This window comes from Gopherus evgoodei, chromosome 7 (genome assembly GCF_007399415.2).
Source record: "Gopherus evgoodei ecotype Sinaloan lineage chromosome 7, rGopEvg1_v1.p, whole genome shotgun sequence".
NCBI lineage: Eukaryota > Metazoa > Chordata > Testudines > Testudinidae > Gopherus > Gopherus evgoodei.
The window spans coordinates 113,175,416-113,200,075 of NC_044328.1; the positions used below are offsets into that span (position 1 = coordinate 113,175,416).

General features: G+C 40.1%; 1 protein-coding gene across 13 annotated transcripts in view; it reads left to right on the forward strand.

Annotated features, from left to right (window-relative positions):
• Positions 1–24,660, forward strand: part of RAD18 (RAD18 E3 ubiquitin protein ligase) — a 156,803-nt gene that overhangs the window by 74,997 nt on the left and 57,146 nt on the right. For 12 of the 13 annotated variants that reach the window (XR_004001236.1, XR_004001235.1, XM_030569312.1 and 9 more), the window contains exons 10-11: positions 3,140–3,274; positions 7,063–7,225. Coding sequence is in view for 11 of the 13 variants with exons in the window: in XM_030569312.1 (XP_030425172.1) it covers positions 3,140–3,274; positions 7,063–7,225 (298 nt within the window). In the remaining 2 variants the exon portion in view is untranslated. Of the gene's footprint in view, positions 1–3,139; positions 3,275–7,062; positions 7,226–10,770; positions 10,853–24,660 lie in introns of those variants that run through there. The other variant, XM_030569320.1, reaches the window with a different exon arrangement.

Here is a 24,660-nt window from a genome sequence, read left to right on the forward strand (position 1 = left end):
AAAATACATCTTTGACTGGATCTATGAATAAATCTATGACTGGGTTTGGACGGTACTTGCTTTTTAGGCAAAACAATGAATGATGCAATCTGAAGCTGGTATTGTGTCATACATGATATGAATCGCATCATGTTTTTCCTAGAAGTCATGGATGATGCAATCATAACAAAGCTTATATCATTCTGCTGAACAAATTGCCCTATGTCAACTCTAGAAATCATACAGTTTCGTGCTCTGTTATTTGTCAGTGTTGGATTTTGCAAAGGGACACAATTCTGTTTAGCCAAAGTGAGCAGAGATGCCTCGTACTTGTGTGAACAGTGCAGATAACTTCTGCTATGTTTGTGGTGAAGTGACTTTTGCATCACAAAAGTGCAGTCTAAGCACTATGGTTAAGAAAGCCTATCACCTTTATTTTGGCTGCAAAATTGGAGATCAGGACAAGAGGTGGGCCCCACACATATACTGCAACACTTGTGCAACAAATCTTCACCAGTGGTTGAACAGGAAAAGGAAATCTATGCCTTTTGCAGTGCCAATGATTTGGAGAGAGCCAACAGATCATACCAGCAATTGTTACTTCTGCATGGTGCCTCCAGTTGGGAAAGGTGTGTCAAAGAAGAAAAAGTGGACTGTGCATTATCCAAACATTCCATCAGCTATACTCCCAGTACCCCACGGAGAAGGACTGCCAGTTCCTGATGCACCAGAATCATTCTCACTTGAGTCAGACGAGGAAGAGGAAGAGGATGAAGCTTCTGGTCTTGAACCATCAGTGTCACAGGACCCAGATTTTTCTCCCATCCTCCTCCTCTGAACCACACCTCATAACACAAGATGAACTGAATGACCTTGTCAGGAATTTGGAACTACCCAAGAGTAAGGCAGAGCTGTTGGGCTCCAGACTACAGCAGTGGAATCTCCTGGCAGGCTATCAGGGCAAATGGAGCCCATCAATGCTTGCAGACTATTGCTGGACAGTGACAAGAGATGCTCCATTTAATGAATACAAGAGACAAGCCAAGAAGCGCGGAGTAGATACTGAATAGGACTAAACTATGTCCATAATAGTTTTTTGCCTTTTGTTTCATAATAAATTTTATTTATAGAACCCTTTTGCTGATTTTTAAAGTGTTACATAAACAGGACAGGTGAAATATTATCATGTAAAGCAACCATAAACACATGAAAAGACCTAGGTTTACAATTTATGATTAAAACTCTGGTATCTACACAATATACATAGACATAAAATGTAAAAACTTAAAGATCTTAGAAACAGTAGTCAATCAGTTGTTTTAATTGTCATATTTGAATTCAGCACATCAAAATACATAATAAATATCACACTTTATCTCTGAAGTAGACGACTTCTCAAAAATTGTAGACCAGTGTAATCTCTCCCTCAGAGATGTTTCAGTAATTTTTTTCTCAGACTGGACAGCTTCCAGGCCTGGGCACAGTTCTTTCCCCTGGTACAGCTCTTGTCCCTGCTTAGGTGGTAGCAAGGGGATTCTTCATGTTGGCTCTTCCCTCCCTTTCTTCTTTTCCACTCCTTTATGTATCTCTTGTATAAGGTGGGAATCCTTTTGTCCCTCTTTGAGTTCTCACCTCCTCCTCCTTCTCAATGGAAAGACACTAGGTTAAAGATGGATTCCAGTTCAGGTGACGTGATCACATGTTGCTGCAAGACTTCATTACCCACTTGCCAGCACACATGCATACAGGAAGACTTACAGGTAAAACACAGCCATTTATAGACAGTGGTCCTAATTAATGGGAGTCATCAAGATTCCAAACCACCATTAATGGTCCACACTTTACATAATTACACTAAGCCCTCAGAGTTATATTTCATATTTCTGGTTTCAGATACAAGAGTGGTACATTTATACAAATAGGATGATCACACTCAGTAGATTATAAGCTTTTTCATGATACCTTACAAGAGACCTTTTGCATGAAGCATATCTCAGTTACATTATATTCATTTATTATTAAATTTTTATAAAACCATAAAGACTGCACAATGTCACAGTGGTGGTTTGGAATGTAGATAGCTTTCCACCATGTAACGAACTGAAATCTCTAGCACCTTCTGCATAGGCCTCTGAATAGATCATTTGTGATTATTCTCATTAACTATTGTCCACTGTGAATTAGGACAAGTGACAGAGATGGAAAGCTTGCTATCCCCTTACTGATCAATTCACTGAGCCATCTGGACCCTAATGAGCAACCAGTACTCCAGCAAATCCCAAGGAAACTAGAATTCTTCAACAGCATTATCTAATATTATGGCAAGAATAACTAAATTATTTAGCAGATTTTTTTAAAATCGGCAGATGATGGTATTAGGGAAAAACAAACACTATTTAATTCTAATGTGCTTGCACACTTAACCTGGCTTTTGAACGAACAGATGTTTTTGTTCTATAGCACATCTTGTTTTAAAAAAAAGTTTAAAATGAATTTTAGCAAAATGCAAATGGACTAGTAACATTTCTTCTTGCATGTTCTCTTGATCTACCTTGCATGTGTGATTCTGTTTTATGGACAACATTTTTGTAAACGTTAAAAAAAATAATAACAATAATTAAAAAAAAACAAAAAAACCCCAACTTTCCATTTTCTTAAAGTGGAGGAAAAATCCTGAGTCTCTTATTTAGTTTTTTGACCTTTTTTTAAAAAAAAAACATCTTTCACATAATTGTATACCTAGTAGTTGATGATGTAAAATAACTGTCTAAAGTAACCAGAATAACTGGTGGAAATTATTTTTGAATACAGAAAGATATGTGGTTCCAGAGGTTTTAACCAAGTTGATTTAAAAAAAACAAAAAAACAAAAAACTAACAAATTAACTAGAGAGATACTGACATCTTTGTTCCTCTGAAATTAGTGGTAAAACTCCCATTGACTTCAGTGAGCACTCTTCATAATTGAGCTCTTAAATAGAACACTGAAAATGTTGCAACAGTGAGTCAGTTGGTGATTTTTTGTAAATGGAGAGATGTTTTCATTATTATGCATTTGTGTTTCTGTTCATGTCCTTTTCACTCTCCCCTGGCACACTCATGGTGCTGCCTGTTCTCTGAGCAATTTCTTTTTCATAGAGGAGTGTAATTTTGTTTTTCAGGGAATAAACATAAAGGTGAATTTCAGCTTTTAGTGGATCAGGTAAATAACCGATGGAAGAAAACTGGTAAAAGGAAAATTGAGAGCTTACAAGAGAGAGAGACACCCACTGCTGAAGAACAGACTATGGACACAGGTGAGTAATGTTTAATACATCTGAAAATAAAAATAATTCTTGGGTTTCCCTAAGACAGGATGATGCACGCATACCCCAAAGCCACCAATTAAACAGAGTCAACTACCCAGTGGTCATGTAGGTCGTGATTTAACAAGGTAAATATTTACATGCTTAAGGTTAAGCATGTGAGTAGTCCAGCCTGTGGGAAAAACATCCAGCATAGATATTCTGTCTTTACTACCTGCAGTGACAAAAAAATACCCCCAAAAATACCTGTTAGTTCTCTCACTATAAGATTGTTCAGTCTCATTTGTTTTATGATATTGCTTGTTGTGGCAATGTGGTCATGTTTTAGGGATGATCTTGGAGGGTACTTAAGAGTCTGAGCCTTGTGGAATTTAAACATGTGAAACTTACAGAATTTCAACTAAATAGTTCCACTGACCAAAGTTGGATACATGTTGTTGGCTGCTACCTCAGGAAACTTGTCAATTTACTTGATCAGCCATTTAAATCCCTGCTTTTCTCACGGTAACAGCATTGGTGCTTTCGCCTGTCAATGGCTCGTGACCTATCTCCTCTGACAGAGCTTTCATGAATAAAAATAAATGGAAATACCATTTTAACACCTGAACTTTATGCTTATTTCATACAGAGCTTGATGCAGTAAATAATAATCTTTATTTGAACTATTACAATTTTAGAAATCTTGGAGGCAAAGTTTCTTTTTCAACCTGTTCCACAAATGATATCTCTCTTATATTTTGCCTCTCCCTCTGAAATCTTATTAGATGAAGGGATCCAAGACTCTGAAATATTAATTTCTAGCTATGCTCTGTTCTAAACCTAGGTCTCATCATGATGTATAAGGATTGTATATATCTTTCATTCAGCCTTTGTATTTGTATTTTTTCAATTGTGGGCTTTATTGACAAGCTAAACTAAAATAAGTCATACATAGTTTTTTCTAAAGTTTGCTCATATCCACTTAAAAAAATACTCCCATCATATTTTCAGCTATGTTAGTGTATTAAATCTTCAACCCACAGCACAGAGGATTCTGCTGTATTGTACTTGCATCATTGCCTCATATGCTTATCCCAGCAAGTTTGCATCATTTGGTGTTCTTCGATTTTGCTTGGTGCAAGTGATCACAAAAGACGCGTGCAAAATATTCATTATACTTCATATGCTCAGAACGTTCCATAGTCTTTGAAATTTCAATGAATGTTTGTTTGTATTTTTTTTTCTGCCAGATCTTAGCTGCATCTGACTGTTCTTTCATCCATAAATCTTGTGTTTTCTTGGCAACTCTTTTTAAAAAAAAAAAAAAGAAAAAAAAAAGTGTTTCTCAGTGTCTTCAATTAAAGGTAATTTTCTCTGTGTCAACCTGCAAATTTTAATAGATGAGAGAGAAAAGAACAGTGCACTAGTGAACTCCTATGTGAAAGATTCACTAATGAGAATAGAAACATTCATGTGAATTGTACATTTTTTTTTCTAGTTCTTCACAGAAGTGGATATGTATTGGTATGTACTTTGTTGGCTCTTCATTTAGTACTCCCATTGACTTCTACGTTTTAGTGATTGTCAGTATATCACGGTAGCTACACTTCTAACCCTATCCATGGTCTACTCAAGGAATGTCCTCTCAGGTTTGTAGTTACCACCTCTCTCTGGGCAGGGACCTGTGTCCCTCTCCTTCATGGCCATGGGTTTAGGTTACAGCTTCCCTGTAATTTACTGTGTTTATCCCAGTAACTCTGAGTAAGAATCCAGTTCTTACACATTGCTTTCTCTCCAAGGGCTGTGACCAGTGTACACCACTGAGTATGAGTAATCAAACAGCTCTTTCCAGGCAGAGTACATTTATTTAAGCACAGAACCATACAAAGAAATCATACAAAACAACAAAAGGTCTAAACGCACAGAAAACATGCCAAAAGTCCCCCGTCAGTTCTACGTAGATGATAGCAGGTTTCAGTTCTTCCAGCCCTTCCTCAGGGTTTAGTGTGGTCTCCTCCAGACAAATGGTCATGTCCATTTATTGAATCAAAATCAAGCTCTCTTTGTCAATTCTAGCTGACACTTTATACCCCAGGTTCTTTCTTTGTCTCTTGCGTCACTCGAACTTAACATGAACCAATGTGGTTCTGAAAACCACTCGAGGGGATGGTACTTCTCTGAAGCTGTTTACAGTTCTAGAGACTGCAGTAATTACCCCTTTCTCCCTAAAGTTTGTAGAGGAGCTGTGGTTAACGTACCCTTTCCCCTCTGCCCTCTTTCCATGGAGCAGAATACAATGCCTACAATGATATATATATATAGTATTTATAAAGTTAGTACAGTGGTCCCCAAAAATTCTGCATGTGGATGCAATATCTGTCAGTGGCCAGGTTCTATTTAATAAGCTTTGCAAATCTTCCAAATTCCTACCATGTTTTTGATGATGCTCGAATCATTGTTCTCTTACTGCATCTGAGGAAAGATGATCAAAACTATCTCACTTGCTCTTGACTGGCTTTGTGTCTTAAATTTCTCATCTTCATAATATTTTTGTATTCTTTAAAATATTTATTTGATTCGGTTTTTGACTAAGGCCATGTATAAAAAGAGTTTTAATTTTGGATAGGTCGCCTTTTGGGGGATTATATACAGACCTAATAGATCTTTCCCATTTTTAATCCATTAATTTCAATTGAGTTATGCTGATTTATGCTAACTGACCATCTAACTCACTGAATTCTGCAGTGCATTCGCAACTGACAAGGTGAATCCTCTTGATATTTTATTTTAAGGCGAGGGAAACTGCCTAAAACGAAATGCCTCAAAGCCTTTATCCACACTGTAGCTACAAAAGTATTTGGCATTTTGTCAAGATCAGTTCTGCAGTGCTAGGCAAAGTCATAGTTGACCGTCATTCTTGAAATTTTTTCTTCTAAGTGATCATGGTTTACATCTTCTGTATTTGCAGGACACTTGTTATTGCAATACCATAGTAGAGACTAATGCTTAGTAGGTTTTGAGTATTGTTTCTAAGCATGGTTTTAATATGGGCATAACTACGTTGGAAAATGAGTGTAGACAAGGTATAAAAACAATTTAGTTTCTTTATAATATTTTCTAGGGAATAATGGATACCTCTGTCCCTCTGGAATGGCAAAGGGAATCACTGGGGGATAACTACTGATAAAAACATTTGTCAAATATAAAATAATAGAATGGATTTAGAATAGTATTTTCTAGACATGCTTCCTTAACTTAAAAAAACCAAAAAAGTCAGTATGTTGACTTTTTTGTCTTTCCAGGGGCATTGGCAAATCATTAGCTTAGTTTTATTTACAGCCACCTTATTACCTTGAGCTGTCAAACTTCTAAGTTATAAAACTGTGGCCTGTAAGATATAAAGTGAATTTATACTGGACACCAGAAAACAAAGCTGCCACATTTTGAGTATTTGCTAATTTTTAAAATATAGTGTCAGTTCCTGTGATTGGTGACAACCGCACATACACAGCCCTGGCAATTTCTCTTACCCTCGCTTAAAATAGATATTGGACAAATATTGCTGTTATCTCTGGTTCATGGTGGGTGTTTACTATGGTGAGGAAAAATTATGCAGTTTATTGAAACAGTGATAGAAGTCTTGCACAGGTTATCAAAGGAGGGGAGGAAATACGTTTGAAATATGATTTAAATTTTTTGGGGGCTTTTCCAAGCTAGAGAATAACAAACAGAAAAAGACATAAAAGGGAAACTAAACTATCTACCAGGTATTAATCTCTGTCTTGTATTATTTCTGCTAGGAGAACAGAATATTAAAAAACAATGCACTGACCAGACCTTTGTAACAGATGAGTTACCTAAAGCTGAAATACCTGATACTGACACAAGCAAATCCTATAATTTGGCTGAGGGCTCAGAATCTCTTTCTCCTCCATTCTCAGAGTCATCAGGATCAGCAAGGAGGTTAGTGGCATAACGATTTATATTGATCTTTTCTTCCATATGTATCTCATGATAGCCCTGACAACAAAGATGGGAAGACTTGTGATAGCAGCAAAATGCTACCTTTCTCTGTGTTTTTATTTCAGCTGCTCGGCAATGAGTCCCTTTTTGTATTTTAAATTGGGGGATCAATTAATTACAAGTAATGTAACAAATGTGTGCATTTTCAAATAGTTATATATTTCTGAGAAGAGACTCATTTTTTTTAATTGACAATGAATTACTTTGCTAACGTGAAACCAGTTTTTTTGACAAGTCCTTTCCATTATTTGATGTTGAGTGCCTGTTTAGGATGTTTTCTGTCTAAGAATTAATATGCCATCCATTCCTATGTCAGAGTTGTGTGTCTTTCTAGTTTAGTTTTTGATGTCTGTATGATCTTATAGAACTATCTGGGGGTGTCTGTTAAGTAATCATTTACAAAGTTCAATATACTGTCTGGCCAGGTTGCTTTTGTAAGTGAAGACATGCTTTCAAAGGAAATAGTTATATTGGCAATTTAATTTTAATGTATAGCAGACATTTTAAATTCTCCTTTTTATCTCACCTTTTATCTGAGGTTTCTCAAAGTACCATGCAAACAATTTTCCCTCCATGTTAAGTAGGGAAATATATCTGTTTTACAGATAAACTCTGAGCCTTATGGTTTCTTTAAGTGGCTTGCCCATGGTTGCTCAAGAAGTAGTCTGTGGAAACATTGGTAAAAAATTCAGTTGGCATGGCTTTCAAAGGTGCTGTGCACTCTCAAGTTCTCTTGAAGTCAATCGAAGCTGAGAATTAGGCCACACAGCTCCTATCCCTCACAAGACCATGCTGCTTTCCCATATTACTGCCATCTAGAAGTAACACAACTGTGTATGGACAATAGAGGTTCTTAAAAAAACTAATCCAGTGATATAAAATATCTGGTACAATGGAGAATTAGCAAGTTTACAGAATGACATGAATTGTGACTAAAAACAGAAACCCTCAACGCAAACGTGGAGAATAAAACTAAGATTGTTTGTCTTACCCTTTTAGGCAATGAGACATTCAGTCACTTAAGGAACAATGTAGTGAGGGATATGGAGGATATGGACACAGTAGGTTTTCCAAGGGATGACAAGCAATTTAATGATGGAAAAGAAAATTGAAGTCAAACATTTTAATACATGCAAGGGGAATTAAATTCTTTGCCTTACTGTGTAAAAAGAAGAATATGGGATAGATACTAGCAACAGAACATGTTTCCCAGAAGAGGAGGAAGAAATATTGGGGGAAATAGAGTTCCTTCCATAAAAGGTGATTTAAAAAAAAAAATTGTGCTATTTGTTAAATGACTAGTCAGATGGGATCCATATGAAAAGGCTCCAGAGCAGTGATATTCAGACCTCAGTGATTCAGGAGACAAATCAGTGATCAGCATTACCCTAAAGAGTCACAGTAGTGTGAATTCATTGTTCCATTCACTATTTTTATAGTAAGCTTAAGCTTGTTTCTCTCACTAACAGAAGTTGGTCCAATAAAAGATATTATCTCAGTCTCCTTGTGTCTCTCTAATGTCCTGGGACCAACACACCTGATAGACAGATATGTTCTAGAACAATAAGAATGAACTGTAAATCACTGAGCAGAGCGTCTGAATTGTGGGTTTCCCTTGTGAATGAAAGTAATTTAAAAAAATGGCTCATTACCTCTGTGTGGCTCTCAGTACATCTTTATATGAAAAAATTGCAATTAAAACAATTATATAAAGTGGCCTTCTCTGAAGCTCCCCCCAGATAGTTATGAAGTTCTGACGTTATAAGGAACATTCCTATAAACCTGTAGCTTAATATGGTCTAGGAGCATCTTGAAGCTGTTGCTTTAAAGTTATTTTTCTTGATTACTTTATTGAAAGAAACCCATTAAGCATTTTCAGAGCTTTGTTAAAATGAATCATGAATGCTGGAGACTTGTATTCACAATTTGTTTATCTGGAGATGCTAGTGAGAGTAAAAGGGTCATTTTCAGATCTTGCTAAGTATGCTGTTACATGTTGCTTTAATTTTTTATCAGCGATACGTATGAGACAATGACTAATTATATCTTTGACTTCCTATGAGCTAAACAATTTGTACAATAGTTTAGCTGGATCTGACATTATGCAGACTCAGTGAAGGGAATACTTTCTTTCCCTCACCACTTGCTGACTAAAGACAACTCAGATGAACTGAAAGGATTCATTTTTGCCTTCGGATAAGCTGTTGCACATTGCCACGTAGCTTTTAAATTAGCTTTTGTACTTGCATGCACAGGATCAGTAGCCTATTTTGTAAGTTATACAGTGATGCATACCTAAGGGAGGATCAAGCTTTGACCTTTCTTTTACATTTTTTACATTCTCAGCAAAAGCCTTGCTTTGGGTAAATAATGAGCATGACTTTTAATTGTACCATTTGTCTTCTGTTTCTTCTCCTAGTCATCAGAGGTTTTGTTGCCACTGGCCCTGGCTGAGGGGTAGGCCCTCCCCTTCCATCTGCTAGTGGGAACCTCTTACTTCTATGACCTACAAATGATCCAGCTCCACTGTTTTTCCTCTTACTAGCTTTTTCTCTCGCCTTTGCTGCTGGAGTCAGCCCTGCTTTACTGGCATTTTTGTGTGTTGTTTGTTTTGGCTTCATCTGTCTCCTTTCCTGAAGCCTTGTGTTTCAAACCTGAAGCCCTGGGGGACATCACTGAGCTGTAGTTGACAAAGGGTTTTGGGTAAATGTGTGGCAGCATGAACCCCATAGGTTCAGTTTGTGTACAGTTTACAAATTGGAAGTCTGTTCACAAGGGTTGGTGATGGTTCGGTTCTAAGAAGTTCATGTTGAGGGTCAGGTTTTACAAGCACACATCTCAAAGGGGGATCCCTTTCCCTTAACGTTACTGCTGCTATAACTGCCCCAGGACTTATTGTTTTAATTCTACAAAGTAGATAGGAGGGAAATCAGACTAATGAATGGAAAAAATAGTGCCTAATTCTCATCTGTTTTACTCATTTTATTTTCTTGATTTCAGGCTAACTGTTTGGCATTAACAGCCCCAGCAAATCTGGAATTTTAATCTTTTTAGAATGAAAAGGCTTTTCTTGAGAGGCAGGAATAGCATGTAATGGCTCATTAATTTTCTTTACCATACATTTCTGTTTTATTGCAAGTTTGATGTTAAGATATGCCTTAGACCTTAGGGCCCTCTCCTGCAGCCTTTTATGTCAGTGTGAACTTTACTTCATGTAGGAATTTTAGGATCTTGCCTTCAGTGAAGTTACTCTCCTGTTTACGTTTTACGTGTGCTTTCACACCTTAACTGGAAATACGCTGCGTTGTTCTTGTTCATTGCTTAAAAGTACTGAAAATTCAGCAGCAAACAATCAAAAATTAAATTTCAGTTCTTCTTTATTTAATTAAAGAAAATATTGAAAATAAGGAATTGTAGAATGTGTAGTAGCAAAAACTGTAGGGTTGGACAACAGTTTGTTGTGTTTGTCTTTTGTTCATGTGTAGTGAGCTGTTAGAGCGGGTCCTTGGTATACGTCAGGGTTGTGTTCCTGAAATGGGCGATGAATACTGAAATGGTGGATACCGGGGAATTTTTCCGCATCAGAAATAATGGCCCATCGTGCATCTTCCTGCCCCCCCGCCTCTTTCCACCCAGTTCTGCCCACTCCTCTGAGTGCGCCCCATCTCCACTCCTCCACCTCTGTCCTAGAGTCTCCTAGCCGTCGAAGGAAGCACCCAAAGAAAAGCCACACAAAAGGTGAAGTGATGGATTTGTGGATTGGGACCGACGGGAAACGGAACACGTTCCCCTATTGATGATCGACAGACATACGAAATGACAGATAAGGGGGAGACGTATATTGGAGACTCCCTATATGCAGTATGCATTTTGGGTGAATTCTGACCATGATACGGTCTAGCTATATCAGGTAGCTAAACCTTTAAGAACAAGGATGGGCAAACTTTTTGGCCTGAGGGCCACATTGGGGGGGAAATTACATGCAGAGTTGGGGCAGGGGGTTGGGGTGTGGGAGAGGGTGCGTTGTGCAGGAAGGGACTCAGGGCAAGGGGTTGGGACAGAGGAGGGGTACGAGGTGTGGCAAGGAGCTCAGGGCAGGGGGTTGCGGTGAAGGGTGTGGCAGGGGGCTCAGGGCAGGGAGTTGGGGTGTGGGATGCAGGAGGGGTTTGGGTTTCGGCCTGGCACCGCTGACCTGAAGTGGCTCTGAGGTGGCAGTGGCACGCGCTGGGGCAAGGGCAGGCTGCCCTGGCCCTGGCTGCGCCACACCCACACTATGTCCCTGCAGTTCCTGGGGGAGGAGAGGCAGAGGGCTGTGCACGCTGCCCTTGCCTGTGAGTACCTCCCCTAAAGCTCCCATTAGCCACAATTCCCTGTTCCCGGCCAATGGGAGCTTCGGGGGAGGTACCCACAGGCAAGGGCAGAGCATGGAGCCCTCTGCCCACCCCCTTCCACCAGGAGCCGCAGAGATGTGGTGCCTGCTGCTTCTGGGAGTGGTGCATGGTCTAGAGTGCCATAGGCTGTAGTTTGCCCACCCCTGTTTTAGAAAGTGTTGGCCCACCTGCCAAGCTGAAGTAGTGATTATTATAAGTTCAATTATAAGTCTGTTCTGCTATCTGCTCTAATTGCATAAGTTCCCGTTTGTCACCCTTACTCATGCTGAGTAATACCTTACTCCACAAGTAGTCCCTCTCTAGTCATTGAGGCTACCCACAAATGAAGCACTATTAAAAGTAGCTTATGTTGATAGACTGGCATGTAGGTAACCATGCATTGTCGAATAGCCAGTAAAATTGCCATCTGTACTTGAAATGTGAATGGAGTAGCTGATCTGACCGTGCGTGCATGCACAAAAATCTGAGCTGGCGAAGTATTGCATGATTTGCTGGAAGAGGCCTTTACAATTTTATTTGCATATTGGGCAGTATGCCCACTCTGCACCCCCTTGTGTCCCCTGTGGCAGTGGCTCTGTCTCTGTTTCCCACTTTAGTCCCAACAATAATTCTGCGACAGACCTGAGTCCTCTCAGGGAGGACCTGTCAGGTAGCAGTGTCTAGTGAAGTCCAAAAAGCATGAAACAAAAAGGTCTTCTGCCCATCCTGGTCTGCCCTGCTGTCTCAGAGTGCTGACCCTGCAGGGCTTCTTCTCTGAAGTCCTTTCCCCTCAGTCTGGTCATCCCCAGGCTGTCTTCCTGGGGGTTAGTCTTTTCCAGGGCTTGGCACAGGAGCCCCCTTCTGGGTCAATCACAGAGTTAAGCTCCCTGCTGCAGATACCCTCCTCAACTGAGCTGTCCCAGCCCTTTCATGGAACTCACTCTGCTCTTCCCCAGATGAATGTAATGGTTGCATTGATCAGCTTATAGGGAAGTGAGGTGGTAGCTGAGCTATCACAGGCTGAGCTGAGACCAACCACTCTTAAAGGGCCAGCCCAGCTATGACAGCATATCTTTCATATTTTTAATTAGTTTAGCATAAACTATATGCAGATGATCTTAGTCCGTAGCTTTTATCCTCACATACGTATATGTAGTCAGCACTTTCATTCAAGCTTTGTTTGTGACCTTCACTTCTTTTACTGGTTTTGATTTTTGGGGAGAGACAGTAAAAATCACTATAAATAAAAACACATGAGACTGTGAAATATGTAGAAGATTTGGAGGGGGTTGGGGGAGGAATTTGGCATTCTTGAAAACTTTTTTCAATGTAAATTTGCAGAATAGTTGAGGAACAGATGTTTCGTTCACTGTCTTTAGAAGATTGTTAATCCCTAAGAATGATGCTTATGTAAAACTGTTTTTGTCAATAATTTATGCAGGTGTGATTTGTATTGCTGATTAGTAAGATCACTGTAGCTCAGAGTAAAGTATGAAGCCTTCTCTGGAGAACTGTAAGATAATTCTTTATGCCTACACTTAAAAACCAAGCAAGTTTTCTGTAAACAAATGGCTGGGAATGAATAGATTGCAATCATTCTTGCCTCTCAAATGAGATGTACTGCCTTCTGTTCACTCTTAGAATTTCTGTTAACCTATGTTTAGGGAAATAATTTAGTCAACTGACCTGCCTTTGTTTGGATAACTGAACCTACATATATTCAAATGTTCTTGTCAAGAAAAGTACATTTTATTTTACTTTTTTACTTTTAAAAATCCAAACTGGAATTATACTTTAGCTTATGTAGCTTGACAGGTTAATGGAAAAATGAAGCTATGTTTCTTAATCCAAGAAATTTTAATATTTGCAGATTAATACAGGAGATATTAACAACATAGACCTATTAAAAATCAGAATAATGTTGATTACTGTCATTTTTAATCTCATTTAGTTTATCAGTTCTTCTTATTTCCTATTGTCCATTCTGATAATTATCCTTGTTGGATCTTTTCATGCCTTCTAAGATCATAGAGATGATTTGCAGATAAGTAGCTAGTTCAAAACCAAAACCTCTTTGGAGTTTATAACATTCCACATATAGTAACAATGGTTGAAGATAATCAAAATAGTGAAAACTCACCAGTTTAAATGGCTGCCATGAAAGTTTGTTTAATCCCACTTTCTATGTATATTAATGTTGAAAATAGTTTAATGTAAACTGTGCATGTGTTTAATTGCTTTACTGTACTTGCACGCTCAACAGTATTTAATAATGAGACTGCCGAATTACAGACAACTTTTTAAAAAAAATGCACTAGTTACTGTATGTAAACCCATTTACAGACATATTTATTAAAATGGTCTGTTTATAGAGTAGTACCTTCTGTTAAAGTCACTGTGTAGCGAAGACAAATTTAATCTACTTTTATTGTGCTATTTTTTATGATAGACAAACTGTATTCAAAAATAAAATATACTGTACAAGCATTTCAGCATAAGTATTTAAGCTGGAATATTGTCTACGTTGTTTTGACTTTTCACCCTTTTCAGAAAGTGCTTTGCAAAATTGCTTTGTCCTTCTGTTTGTTTGTTTGTTCCTCAAACATTGAGCATTTCCCAAATTTACAGGGTTGATAGGAAAAGTGTATTAAATTTAAATTGGCATAGAATGGTTGAGTACCTGATGTCAAGTATCAGAGGGTAGCTGTGTTAGTAGGATCCACAAAAACAACAAAGAGTATCTGACGAAGTGGAGCAGAGAGTCCTGTGGCATCTTATAGGCTAACAGATGTATTGGAGCATGAGCTTTTGTGGATAAACACCCGCTTCGTCGGATGCATGGATGTGGGTTTTTTACCCACAAAAGCTTATGCCCAAATAAATCTGTTAGTCTTTAAGGTGTCACCGGACTCCTCGTTGTTTTTGTGAGTACCTGATATTTCAAGGCCTCCTTTGTTTTCTCTCCTGCCAAACCATTTTCTGTATTCCTCTTTCTGCATTACGTTTTAAATAGAGAGGCAGGGTGAGTGAGGTAATATCTTTTATTGGACCAACTTCTTCAGCTCTGGGAAATGTATTCTAAGCATTACACTAAAGATGGAACAAATTGTTTAGCAGAAGTAGTCAACATATTCTAAGGCTAAGTTGCATATTAACACCCCTGCAATCACAGGACAAAAAAGGGGACATTAGTAGGTTACAGATTGTTGTAATAAACCATAAATAGAGTGTCTTTATTAAGACCTTGATTTTTAGTGTCTAATAAAGTTATGAATTTGCAGCTTCCAGGCTCATCCTTTGCGGTGTTGTGCAGATTTCCTTTGGGGATGAGGACTGAGAGGTCAGATATGGAGTGATTGTTTTGTTAAAAGTGTTTTCCCACAGGTGGTATGGTGTGTTTGTACTTTTTTCTGTGTGAGGTCATTCAAAAGTATAATGATGGTCTAGTACAGGGGTAGGCAACCTATGGCACGCGTGCCGAAGGTGGCACGCAAGCTGATTTTCAGCAACACTCACACTGCATGGGTCATGGCCACCAGTCGGGGCGGCTCTGCATTTTAATTTAATTTTAAATGAAGCTTCTTAAACATTTTTAAAAACTTATTTAATTTATATACAACAATAGAGTTATATATTATAGACTTACAGAAAGAGACCTTCTAAAAATGTTAAATGTATTACTGGCACCTGAAACCTTAAATTAGAGTGAATAAATGAAGATTCGGCACACTACTTCTGAAAGGTTGCCGACCCCTGGTCTAGTATCATGCACATTGTTGTTGAGGCATTTAGTGCGCTGGATGAGGTGCACCACATGTTGTGATAGGCATATATAGGACCCTGTATCTTGAAAGTTGTGTTGTGGGGAGTATTTGTCATTGTAACAGTGGACATATGTTAGCAGGTTTTGCATTTGTTTTTCTGACAGGGTCTGGTGCTGCTTTGAGTTGTTGGGCCCTGGTGTGTGGGGAGTTTGCTTCTGATGATGAGCGTGGTGAGGCTGAGGTGTGTTGTTTGAAGGCCAGAAGAGGAGTTTCTGAAAATATTTCTTTTGCGGTGTGGTCCCTGTTGAGTATGAGTTGTAGTTGTTTAATGATGCCCCGAATGGGTTCTAGCATGGGGCTGTAGGTAACAACTAGGGTAGTGTAGTCAGAAGGCTTTTTTCTGTATTGAAGCCTGTTTCCTTGGGGTATTTGGGTAGCCCGTTCCATGATGCGATCTACTTCACTAGTGGAATGTCCTTGTTTGTTTGTTTGGTAAAAGCAGTTTCCTGTGGGTGGGAGTATGTGATGATTTTTTGTTTCAGATGGTCCCTTCTGGAATATGTGAGGTGTAAGAGATGATTCCTCAGTTTTTCTGAAGTTCTTCTGCAGAGCTGCTCAGCACATTTGAAGTTGTATATTTGAAGTTTTAAATGTATAAACTTCAGTACTTGCTGTAAGAAAGTCTTGTAAATGATATTAGCGTTGCTGTTACTAATAATCTAAATGTACTTTACAGTCCCAATCTGGAGGAGTATATGGATGCATTATGCCTAGCCAAAGAGAGTGGGTTTTTGTCCCTCCCTTTTATGGGAACTAAATTTACTCTCAAGTGCAAAAACACAATAAAAAATATCCGTAAATTCTTGAACTGTACCCATAATCTCACAGATGTGAACAGCAGGAGGTATCCATTGTAATTATCTGGACCTTCTTTATAAAAAATAAATATTTAGTAGTTGCCAGTGGTTTACTCTTTGATCCAGCTCCATGTTGAGTTGTCTCAAAGTAACTAGAGTTTCCAAAGAACTGTATTTTTCAGAAATCTTTTCTGCTTTTCCTCATCTTTCCTGCTTTGGGGATATTTCTTGTTTGTTTTTTAATGCAGGTTATTGTGCTATTTAAAATCATGAACCTGAACAATCGGGTATTGCAGTGGTTCAAAACTATCTTAAAAAATTTGGCCAAGTTGTATGTTAAAGCAATACACACGCATTCAGGCAACTAGACAGTGTCTGGAGTGCCCTTGAGTACCACACATTGTAATTTCTTTGTCTTTTCAGCAGACCTGGAGCAAGGCTGATACTAACAAAAAAAAGGTTTAAATGAAGTGCATAAATGGCTGCAGATACGTGCAAGACAACTGCCATTGCCAGCAGTGCATTCCTGTCTCCAAACTGCACTTTAAAAAGCTACCAAATATGTTTTTCTGAGAGAGCCACAAAGATTGTACAGACCACCACTTTCCCTTGCAAGAAAACACACATCATAAATTTTGGTTATTTTAAAACAACTCCCTCCCTCCCATCTCCCCTTACTTAGCAAGTGGAGACTGTTAGGAAAATATCGCAGCCAAAGATGCAAAAAGCAGCTATCTCACTTGGGCTCCTTTCGCCCTTGCTCTTCCTCTCAGTCACTCTGAGAGATAATCTAAAACAGAAATGCTAGTACTAAATCCAAGCCTGTCTGTTCTTTTTGCCCCTTGAGGAGTCTAATGCTGCAGCTGTGTTTTCAGCCTACCCTTGGTTTTAGGCCTGAACCTACAGAGTTCTTGCACCTCAGGAGACTGCTTTTTGTGCCAATCTTTCTTAGGTCAGTGTCTGGAGCAGTTGCTCAATTTGCTTTGCTGCCTTTTGCTTGCTCCTTACAGTGGTGGACCTTAAGTAAATGTGGGCTAATTTGAAATTTAGACTCAAGCCTGATTATGAGTTAGCACCTAGCAGTGTCACCCCAGAAGGAGCATCAATAAGGAATTGTCACTGTTCCTCTCTTGCTTCCTTTTTGGGGTGAGGCATGCTGCCCACACTTGTGGTTTGCCCTGACTACCTGCTAGCAATGAGGAACTTTTGATTACTCTCTTCCCTACATTCAGAACAGCAATACATTCAGCCCTCATCCAGCTGTGCGGGGGAAGAGTATGGACACTCCTCCTGCTCAGTTGCGTCCAGGCTAGGGATGGTCTAGCCCAGGGGTGGGCAAACATTTTGGCCCAAGGGCCACATCTGGGTATGGTAATTGTATGGCAGGCCACGAATGCTCGCAAAATTGGGGCTTGGGGTGCGGGAGGGGGTGAGGGCTCTGTCTGGGGGTGCAGGCTCTGGGGTGGGACCAGAAATGAGGAGTTAAAGGTGTGGGAGGGGCTCTTTGCTGGGGCAGGGTGTTGGGGGTGGTGAGGGCCCCAGCTGTGGGTGCGGGCTCCGGGGTGGGGCTGGGGATGAGGAGTTTGGGGTGCAGGAAGGTGCTCTGGGCTGGGACCAAGGAGTTCAGAGGGCGGGAGGGGGATCAGGGCTGGGGCAGGGAGTTGGGCACGGGAGGGGGTCTGGGGTGCAGGCTCTGGGTGGTGCTTACCTTAAGCAGTTCCCGGAAGCAGTGGCATGTCCCCACCTCTGGCTCCTGCATGGCACTGGCCAGGCGGCTCTGGGCCTGGCCAATGGAAGTTGTAAGGGCAGTGCTTGGGGATGGAGGCAGTGTGCGGAGCCCTCTGGCTGCCCCTACATGTAGGAGCCGGGGGGGCGGGAGGGGAGGGGACATGCCACTGCTTCCGGGAGCCATACGGAGCCACAACATGCATGGAACAGGCAAGCCCCTGACCCTGCTCCACAACTGGAGCCTGAGGGCCGGATTAAAACATCTGATGGGCCAGACGCAGCCTGTGAGCCGTAGTTTGCCCATCCCTGATCTAGCCCTAAATAAATATTTACATTTGGGCAGCTTCAGTGTTTGTAGTACTCAAGGTATTTTCTATAGTAAATATTGGGAAGGAGCACCTGGATTCATTTTAGGGAAAACAGGCTTTTTTTTGAATAGTCACCTCTGTATTTACTGTATATTCTGTCAGCTTAACTGGCTGCCCCAAAGGTATATTTTTAAAGTCAAAAAGGCTATTGACATTCAAAGTCTTATTTACCAGAATACGTGCATTGCATTAAATTCAACATGGTATAGCATTTTCTGTTTGATACCCAGGGTTCAGGGAGGTACAGTGTTAGGAAAACTGTGCTAGACCATGATTTATACCTCTTGCTACTGTTTATTCATGCTTCATATGAATTAAACAACTCTTAATCACATTTAAAGGAAGATGCAAGGCAAGATTCTTTATACCCCCATGTCCTTCGATGTAAGGTGGTGGTAATGTATGGTGGAATGTAATAGTATGGTAATGTAGTTAGCATAAAATTAAAGTATCCCGTCTCATTCTTGAAACTATAGGGTTAATATACACCTCCTACCTCGATATAACACGGTAAAGCAGCGCTCCAGAAGGGGCAGGGCTACGCACTCCGGTGGATCAAATCAAGTTTGATATAACGCAGTTTCACCTATAAAGTGGTAAGATTTTTTGACTCCTGAGGACAGTGTTATATCGAGGTAGAGGTGTATAATCAGATAAGAATAAATGGAGTAGGTCTTCAAGAAAAAAGAATAATTTAGCTCTTTGATTTAAATATCATTGCATATTTTGTGCAAGACCATGATTTTTGTGAGTATTGCATTTTTTTTTGATATCAGGATATCATCTGGCGATAGTCAATGGAGTACATTTCAAAGTCCAAACCTGCATGTTAAACATTCATAGGAGAGTAATAGAGAGAGAAGGATTTTTGAGCAAAAGACCCTTAAAGTTTAAAAGAATGTATGGTTTCTGTCTTTTTTGTAATGAAGCACTGTACTCCAGGTAATTTAATTACCCCTATATTGTTAGTTCATAAAAATGTATTTTTAACTAAATGTTTAATACTAGTCCCTGAATTTTTTTCTTTTAATACTACCATGGTGTATCAGTGATAGAAACTGGTGCATTATTAGTTTAACTAGAACTGATCTGCTGATATACTAGATATATATACTCATGTTTTTAACTGAGGAAATGAGAGTAAAGGGCACTTGATATATGTCCAAAGATTTTTAATAAAGTATGTAACTATGGAGTATGACAGAAATCCAAACATGTTCAGTCTCTTTTCATCAATTACTAAAATGCCAAAAGAACAAAACTACAAAAATGCATGAGTTTTAAAGGATAATTTTTCCAACAGCATTAAATGAAGTCATGTATATAGCTTTCATGAACTGCTGTGTTCTGTATAAGTAGGTATGGTACAGTAATTCCTCGCTTAGTGTTGTTACGTTCCTGAAAAATGCTACTTGAAGCGAAACGATATTAAGCGAATCCAATTTCCCCATAAGAATTAATGTAAATGAAGGGGTTAGGTTCCAGGGAAATTTTTTTCGCCTGATAAGACTATTTTTTGAGGTGATGGAGTCAGAGGGTGGAAGAGAATGGGATATTTCCCAGAGAATGCCTTACTGCTAAATGATGAACTAGCACTTGGCTGAGCCCTCAAGGGTTAACACGTTAATGTAGCCTCACACTCGCACAAGAGAGCAGGAATGGAGGGAGGGGAGACAGGATGGCTGAGAGACACAGTTTGTTTGTGTGTGTGTGTGTGTGTGTGTGTGTGTGTGTGTGTGTGTGTGTGTGAGAGCGAGAGAGAGAGAAATGCACCTGTGTGAGAGGGAGGGAGGGGGAGAGACAGATGCGTATTGCCCCTTTAAGTACGCTGACCCCACTCTAAATACAAGTTGAATGAGCTGAGACAACAGCTTCTGCCAGGAGGCTCCTTCTGTCCTGAGCCCTGTTCTGTGTCCGCTTTGTTCTGTGGAGATGGGTTTCAGGAACGGGGAGCAGGAGTGGGAGGAGGTGGATACCCTGACATTAGCACCACTCTTCCCCCTCCCCCCCTTGCACAGTGAGCAGAAGGCTCCTGGGAGCAGCTCCAAGGCAGAAAGCAGAAGCTTACAAACAAAAAGCTACTCTATAAAATCTCTCCATGTGAGGGAGGCACCCATTAATGGTGACAGCAGTTGCACTTGTGTGTTAATGGAATATCAGGTACTTCTGTATCTAATGTTTTCTGGAGTGGCTAACCAATAGGCTAAGCTATTAAGATGTGTAATGAAATATGACAACTTAATTTGAAATTCTCACTGAAGAGGGTGAATAGACTTTTAGACAGATCTTCAGTTCATATAAATCAGTGGTTTTCAACCTCTGGTCCGCAAACCCCTGGTGTCCACAGACTATAGCTAAGATTTCCAAAGGGGTCCGCACCTCCATTTGAAATTTTTTAGGTGTCCACAAATGGAAGAAAGTTGAAAACCAGTGTATAAATCAATGCAGCTTCATTGGAGTCAGTGTAGCTGGACCAATTTAAAGTGCTGAGCTTCTGATCCCTGGTATTAAGGCCTCATTCAAAGCCTATTAAAGTCAGCTGGAGTCTTGTCATTAACTTTTTGTGCTTTAGATGAGCCTCCAATGTACAGATTTAGCAAAGCACTTAAGCATGTGCTGCAGTACTTTGCTGAACTGGGGCTTTTGTCTGCCAACTTAAGAAGCGGACATAGGGAGTGTAGGAGACCCCTTTTCATTTAGAAAACATGATGTTTACCAGATACCAACAATTCTACTAACGTCTAAACAAAATGTCTGGTCAAAGGGACATTCGGGTTTAAAAAAAATAAAAATAAAAGATACGATCAAGTCTCTTGCTGAATTGCACAGATGTACTACAGTCACTTATTGTAGATCCTGTGATGAGATCAAGGACCAATTTTGGACCTGCAACCCTGTCCACAAGTGCCACAGGTGAAAAGAATTGTAGATGAATGTACATTGCTTTTAGCTTTTATGCCTTGCACATCTCTCCTTGATTGCAGCAGTCTATGCACTCTCAAAGTCTTCCAGTCCAAAATACAGAGGCCTTGTTATGAACTGGGAGCTCCCAGGTGTTGAGGTCAACATTGCAAGATTAAAGGTTTACCTTCAGAAAAATGTCTTTGTATTGATTTCTTGGCCTGCTCCTAAAATAAGTTCCAGTGTGCAATTCTCCATAGAAGGCAGCCTTTGGTATTTTATTGTTGGACATGCAGACCCCATCAGCGCACCATCTCAGCTGTGCTCTCACTGTAAAAGTGTCACCGCTTATGATGTTTTGGCACTCAAGAACCTCAGTGTTTGGAATCAAATCTTGCTATTTAATACCCATTAACTACCGTAGACATTGTATGTTCAATTAGTCCAAGTATTTTATGTGACATTGATAAATAGTCCATGTATCTCGGCCATAGAGGAGTGTGGTATGATGACAACATGGTAACATCAATTTTTGTTTGCAGTTCTACACCGTGTTTGTTTCAAAACACAATGCTGAAGTTTTCTGAAGGCACCTCTGGCTGCCCCAGTGCATTTCATAATGTTGTCATCAGTCATTGCATTATGTGAAACAAAACTGTGTAGGTAACAAAATTTGCCAGTGAGCTTGAATGGTACATCATCGATGGATGCACCTGGAGTAGTTGCAGTACTTCTCAGTTGAATCTGGACCATGACTTTTGTCATCTTTGAGTTGATAGTTAATCAGTAGGAAAGATAATCAGACAGATTTAACAGCTTTTATCTCTTTTGCTGTAAACCCTTGACAGATTTTTATGTTCCTCTTCCACATACTGTTCTGTATCGAGACGTCATTGAGAGAGTGGATCGCAGTGAGATGATGACAGTACAGCTATGTGAAACCAATTGTGTATCTGCTCTATAAATCAAGTTTATATCTTTCCCCAGAGGTCAATCATGTTTCATTTGTAGAATAATTAACTTTTAACTGACCTGAGGCATAAACTACTGAGTTCTGTATCTGCTCCCAAATGTATTCTAGAAGTTCTCAGTCTTCCAGCTCTCAAAAATATTTTACTATCCTTGTGTTATAATGACAGTGCACTAGGTTTGTCATTTTTAAAAACAAGCATGATAAAATAAGGCATTTAGTTGGCAAAATGTGTGCCGTGTGAGTATTTAATATTGGTGCAAAGCTTGTGCATAATTAATAATAAATACTTAGCACTTATATAGCTATTAATTAGTGGGCAATTTACTTTGCCAATTAAAGAAGGAAAAACATAGGGATAATCCCTACTCCATATTTTGGACTCTATTTACCATTTAAAAATTGCTCTTATTAATCATGTTCATTAAGGCAGTGCCAATGGGCCAGCCAGGTGCAGGATCCTTTTGTGCTATATACTAGAATTAGAGAGTATCGGGAGTAGCCTTGTTAGTCTGTATCCACAAAACCATCAAGGAATCCGGTGTCACCTTAAAGACTAACAGATTTATTTGGGCATAAGCTTTTGTGAGTAAAAAATGTCACTTCTTCAGATGAGAAAAAAGATGCATCTGAAGAAGTGAGATTTTTTACCCATGAAAGCTTATGCCCAAATAAATCTATTAATCTTTAAGGTGCCACCGGACGGACTCCTTGATGGTTTTGTAGAATTAGAGACACTCAGATCTTACCATCTAAATAGACAAGACAGACTAAAGATAGGGGCATGAACAATGTGTTGGTAGCCAATATTTGTTCCACAACCTTATTTCCATTTTCTTTTGTTGAAATCATAGTGGGGTTATGTTCAGAAGTGATCAGCTAGATGGTAATGTAGTGGTAATGTGATTAGAAGGCAACATGATAGAGATTTGAAGAGTATGTTGGAAGTAAAGAATTTTTAGCCTTCAGTCTCAACATGTGAAATACACAACAGTCCAGCCACCTCTGCTGCTGTTCTGTTTTCCTGGAAATAAACTTTCTATCAGTGAAAATTAATGTTATTTTGAAATAAGAACAATTTTTCTGTCCTTTATATTAAAAATGTTCTCTTTTTAATCAGCTGTTGATTTTCTATCATGGCATAACCTTTGTTTAAAGCAATAACGCACTTCACAACATCAATAATACTAGATACGTAGAAACCTGTTGTTTGGCCGTGTGCCTTACTGTGCACCCAAAATCTGTGAGCATTCATTATGTCTGGTTTCAGAGGGGTAGCCTACTGTCCAGTAGATGTGGTAGGTGTGCAGGTGAACATGTATTACTGATGGTGGGGCTAATGTGATATATGCCATCATGTGCCAACAATGACCCTCTGCCATGTACATTGGCCAAACCAGACAGTCTCTATGCAAAAGAATAAATGTACACATCAGACATTAAGAATTGTAACATTAAAAAACCAGTAGGAGAGCCCTTCAATCTCCCTTGACACTCAATAACAGACTTAAAAGTGGCCATTCTTCAACAGCAAAACTTCAAAAATGGACTTCAGCGAGAAACTGCAGAACTGGAATTAATTTGCAAACTTGACTCCATCAAATTAGGCCTGAATAAAGACTGGGAGTGGCTGGGTCACTACAAAAAGTAATTTTCCATCTGTTGATACTCATACCTTCTTGCCAACTGTTGGGAATGGGCAACATCCACCCTGATTGAATTGGCCTCGTTAGCATTGACATCCCACTTGGTAAGGCAACTCCCATCTTTTCAAGTGATGCAATATATATAGCTGCCTACTGTATTTTTCTCTCCATCCATCTGATAAAGTGAGTTTTAGCCCACAAACACTTATGACCAAATACATTTGTTAGTCTCTAAGGTAGGGTGACCAGATGTCCCGATTTTTATCGGTCCTGTCCCAATATTTGCTTGTTTGTTCCGCATCCCGACTGATGTTTGGTGCGGACACTGGACAAACAAGCAGTTTTCCCCTCCGCTCCGGCTCACAGGCGGAGCCCGGAAGGGCTCTCACCCCTCCGCCCCCACTCCAACTCCGCCCCCTCCTTCCCCCATTGGATCCCTCCCCAAATCCCAGCCCTGGCCCCACCTCTTCCCCAACCACAAGGCATTGCTCCTCCCTCCCACGTTCGCACATGGGCTGGGGCCGGGAGCGCAGCGTGGAGGCTGCTCCAACCCTGCAGCCCCCAGGGCAGCGTGATGGGTCCAGGGGCAGTGCAGAGTGGTCAGGGCCCAGGCGGGGAGCGGAGACAAGCAGGGAAAGGACATGCTCCTGCTGGGAGGGGCCGGCCCAGCTGCCTGGTTCGCCCCCTGCCCAGGTGGGTCCCCAAACTCCCCACCGCCAGAATGGGCTGCCTGGGGCCTCTACTGGGGGGCCGGTGCGACGGAGCCTGGGA